At 60.6% G+C, this 3,856-nt stretch overlaps 1 protein-coding gene across 2 annotated transcripts in view; it reads right to left on the reverse strand.

Annotated features, from left to right (window-relative positions):
- Window positions 1–2,399: 2,399 nt before the first annotated feature.
- Window positions 2,400–3,856, reverse strand: part of Fbxo2 (F-box protein 2) — a 6,981-nt gene continuing 5,524 nt past the window's right edge. For both annotated transcript variants that reach the window (XM_023699570.1, XM_004639656.2), the window contains exons 4-6: window positions 3,577–3,672; window positions 2,953–3,091; window positions 2,400–2,736 (exon numbers count right to left, since the gene is read on the reverse strand). In XM_023699570.1, the coding sequence (XP_023555338.1) occupies window positions 2,602–2,736; window positions 2,953–3,091; window positions 3,577–3,672 (370 nt within the window). In that variant the 3' untranslated portion in view covers window positions 2,400–2,601. The remainder of the gene's footprint in view (window positions 2,737–2,952; window positions 3,092–3,576; window positions 3,673–3,856) is intronic.

Raw genomic sequence — 3,856 nt, forward strand, 5'->3', positions numbered from 1 at the left:
ATCTAGTAGTGAGACCCTGAACACCCTGTAGACCCTTCCCTAAAATACAAAAAAAAAAAAAAAGCAGCATCACAGCACATCCTCAGCCCCCTTACTCCCCAGGTCTGGCCCATGTGACTTCTGGTTGTCCCCAAAGTCAAACTGACAGTAAATGTTTTGAATCAACTCAAGGCCTTGAGGTAGCCACAACAGCAAAACTAAGAACACCCAGGAAAGAGGACTTCCGGAACTGCTTCAGAAAGTGGCAAGGTCGGTGGGCTAAGTGTATTCAGCTGAAGGGGAGGAACGGAAGAGGGGTGTGTGGGGGAATGTGTGCTTTACTGTTTTTTTGTTGTTGTTGTTTTGGTTTGGTTTGGTTTGGTTTGGCTTTTTTGGCAGAACTGGGGATTGAACTCAGACCCTTGCGCTTGCCAGGGAAGCGCTTATCCTACTGAGCCATCTCCTCGGCCCTACTGTTTTATTTTTTGAACACTCAATGGAATGTGTGCTTTGTGACCTTGCCTATAGTTCTGCTTCTCCGCCCAGGCTGTATATTCCAGGACAGCAGGAACCTGGTCTCTGCCTATCGCACAGTAGGTGCACAACAAATACTGGTGAAGTAGAAGAGAACTTGCGTTGCACACAGGCCGTCGGCTGCCTCTGGCTTCCACTGCCCCCACTGTGCAGAGCCCGGGTGTCCCCCGCCTTGCACACCTGTGTGTCTGCTTTGCCCTCTGATGCACCTAGCGGGAACTTGAGCTTCCCTTCTCTCACCCTCAGTCACCTGCCAGACTGCCTGAAGCAGAAGAGAAATGACAGCCGCTGCCCCCGCCCCCACCTCTGATCTGGCAGGAAGCGCTCCATGTCTGCACAGACCCAGAGGTGGCTGTCTCGCCTCCCTGAGTGAAAACCACTGCAGGATCCACCTCCCTTTCCTTCTGGCAACACCGACACAGGTTCTGGCTCCTTCCCCCAAGACCAGGCCTTTGCTGGAGGTGGTCTTGCTGGTGGCATCCCCTGGCCGCCCCTGCCCACCTGCCTCCCTCCACACTCACTCCTGCACTACCTGTGATTTGGTCCCTGGCCACAGAACTCCAGCCAGAGCCCAATCCCCAAGGGCCTCTCTCTTGAATAGCCCTGGACCCCAACTTGCAGCACCTCACCCACTCCTGACCGCATGTCTCCATCCATCCTCCTCCAGTGACTCCAACGCAGGCTCTAGGCCTCCCCACACCCCCATCCACACCCTCACCCCGGCACCCTCTGCCAAAAAAAACCATTTATTCCAACATGGGAGCTCATGAGGCGCTCCTTCATCGCTCCTCAGCACACAGGGCAGGGCACTGTGACCCTGGTGGTCACAAAGCTGGGTGGGTGCACTATGCCTCCCCTTCAGACCAGGACCCCCTAGGAAGGACCACAGCATGCCTGCTGCTGGAGCTGAGCCCCCTCCTTCATACTAGATGTTCCCTAAGGTCATGTTGATGGCATTTCCCCCCTCAGACTGAGCAGGCCCCCCCATCACACCAGCGGGCCCCTGGGTGAGTCATCCTTCTTGTGACCAGGCCATAGGTTCTTCCTGGGACAGTCTTCACTCTGGGGCCCCTACCCAGCACCTGGCTGGACTGGGCTCCCGAACTGAGCGAATCAATGAGTGAAATTGCAAAAGAGCACGGACAGTGGCCGGCAGCCTAGCTTGAACGAGGGATCTCGCCTGAGTCCAAGCAACACTGGAAGGCTTGGCGATGCTTCCAGGCGGCGTACCCAGAGAGGAGAGGTTTCCAGCCTTTCCTCACCTCCAGGCGGTCACCTAGAGGCCTGGGAGGGCACACAACACAGGCGTGCGTGCACACATGCACACACACACACACACACCCCTGCCAGAGAAGGGCTTGGAGAAGGACCCTCAAGACCAGAGGCCAATGCCCCTGTCCAGTCCAGAACCAAGACAGGGCGGGCAGCATGAAGTACGCATGTGTGAGAGGGTCCTGTGCCCTGCTGCTTCGGCCCCAGCCATTCCGGATCCCAGAACCGGTCCCCAGACCTGGTGCAGCCACCACCAACATCCTGCTTCCAAAATGAGAGGGGGCAGGGCTACAGCGGGGCCTAGGCTCATCACGAGACGGAAGGCAATCGGAGGCCAGCCAGCACCCCCAGCCCTGTGCCGGCCTCCGGGCAGCTTGGGTGTCGGCCAGGCGCCAGGCCCAGCCCTGGCCTCCTCTGCCTCATAATCCCAGTCTTTGTCTGCCTGGTGGCCCGGCCAGGCTGGCTCCACACGGGCCAAAGGGCCTGGAAACCGGAGCAGCTGGAGCACAACCAAGTATTTTTCCAAGCTGGGCCCAGGGCCCTCGGGAGACGGAAGAGCCAGGCAGGGAGAGGTGTCCATTCATCCGCTGTGTATCCATTCTTTCCCTGGATGAGTAACATTTATTGCGCGCCGGACGGGTGGCAGTCCCTGCCCAGGAAGGTGCGGGGTCGGCACAACCCGCGCCCCGCAGCGCGCATTCTACAAGCTGTGCCCGTGCGCACGACGCACGCGCGGCACCGGAGCGGGCAAGGCAAGGGTGCTACCAACTACGCTAAGGCCTGTCCACCGCGGCCGGGGAGGTGACAGCGGGCTGCTCAGGGCTCCACCCACACTCCACTGTTGGTCACTCGGGCCCCGAACCAGCCCTTCCAGTAGACGGAGTCCTGCCCGCCGTGCTCAAAGCGAACGAAGCGCACGCCTGGCCCGTAGTCGGTGAAGGTGTGGGAGATCTGGGGAGCGGAGGGGGAACGCGTCAGCCTCAGGGGACTTGAGGCTTCCTTTGCTAGCCCTCTCGGGCGCAGAGACCAGCCTCCAGCTCGTGTTCGGATTCGCGCAGTACACTTTCCCAGCCGCCGCCCCCCCCACCCCCTCACCCCCCAACCCCCGTCACCCAGTCTCCATGCACCCCGCACCCCCTGCTCCTTAGGCCCTGCCCCCAGGCTCACTTCGGTCCAGCCGCCTTCTTCGCTGTCCGGGGACACTGCCACCTGCCCGGTATTGAACTCAGCCAGCACATCCTCGTGCTCCGACAGCAGCTTCACGCTGAGCTCGTACAAACAGCCGGCGTCAGAGCGACCCGAATACCTGCCAGAGAGAGGCGTGCTGGGACCTCGCTTCTGCCTAAGCCCCCACCAGAACTATCCCTGTTCCCATTTCACAGATGAGAATGGTGAGGCCAAGGACAGTAAAGCTCAGGTCGACCAGACTCAACTTTGGAACCGAAGCCACCACACAGGCAGGGGTTTTGTGGTTTTGTTTCAGTGCTGGGTGGACCCAGGGCCTACTCGGAGCTACTTCCTCAGCCTCTTCTTTATTATTTTCAGACAGGGCCTCACTAAGTCGCTCTGTTGCCCAGTCATTAAGTTACAATCCCCCTGCCTCAGCCTCCCAGAGTGCTGGGATGACAGGCGTGCACAGCCACGCGTGGTCACGGGCAGGTTTGTGCAGCACGGTGCTCGTGCACACCTTCAAACTCGGGAGAGCAGACCGGTGGACACCCGGAAGCCGCCAGGCTCTGGTGACACAGTGCTAAAGGGTCCCTGCTGCCCCCAGCTGGTGCCAGCCCTCACCAGTCCTTCGCCACAATGGCCGGCTGGGTGGTGTCCAGCAGCTCCTCCCAGTAGCCCTCAGCCTGCAGGTCAATGACCTGAGCCTTGCGACACCACCTGGCAGAAGAGAGTTGGGAAGGGCTGCGCCCTCGGGCCCTCCCGCCCCGGCCTCCCTCCCGCCCCGGCCTTCCTCCCGCTCCGGCCTTCCTCCCTCCCCGGCCTTCCTCCCTCCCCGGCCTTCCTCCCTCCCCGGCCTTCCTCCCACCCCGGCCTCCCTCCCTCCCCTGCCTTCCTCCCTCCC

The sequence above is a fragment of the Octodon degus genome, unplaced genomic scaffold, assembly GCF_000260255.1.
Source record: "Octodon degus isolate 3935 unplaced genomic scaffold, OctDeg1.0 scaffold00113, whole genome shotgun sequence".
Taxonomy (NCBI): domain Eukaryota; kingdom Metazoa; phylum Chordata; class Mammalia; order Rodentia; family Octodontidae; genus Octodon; species Octodon degus.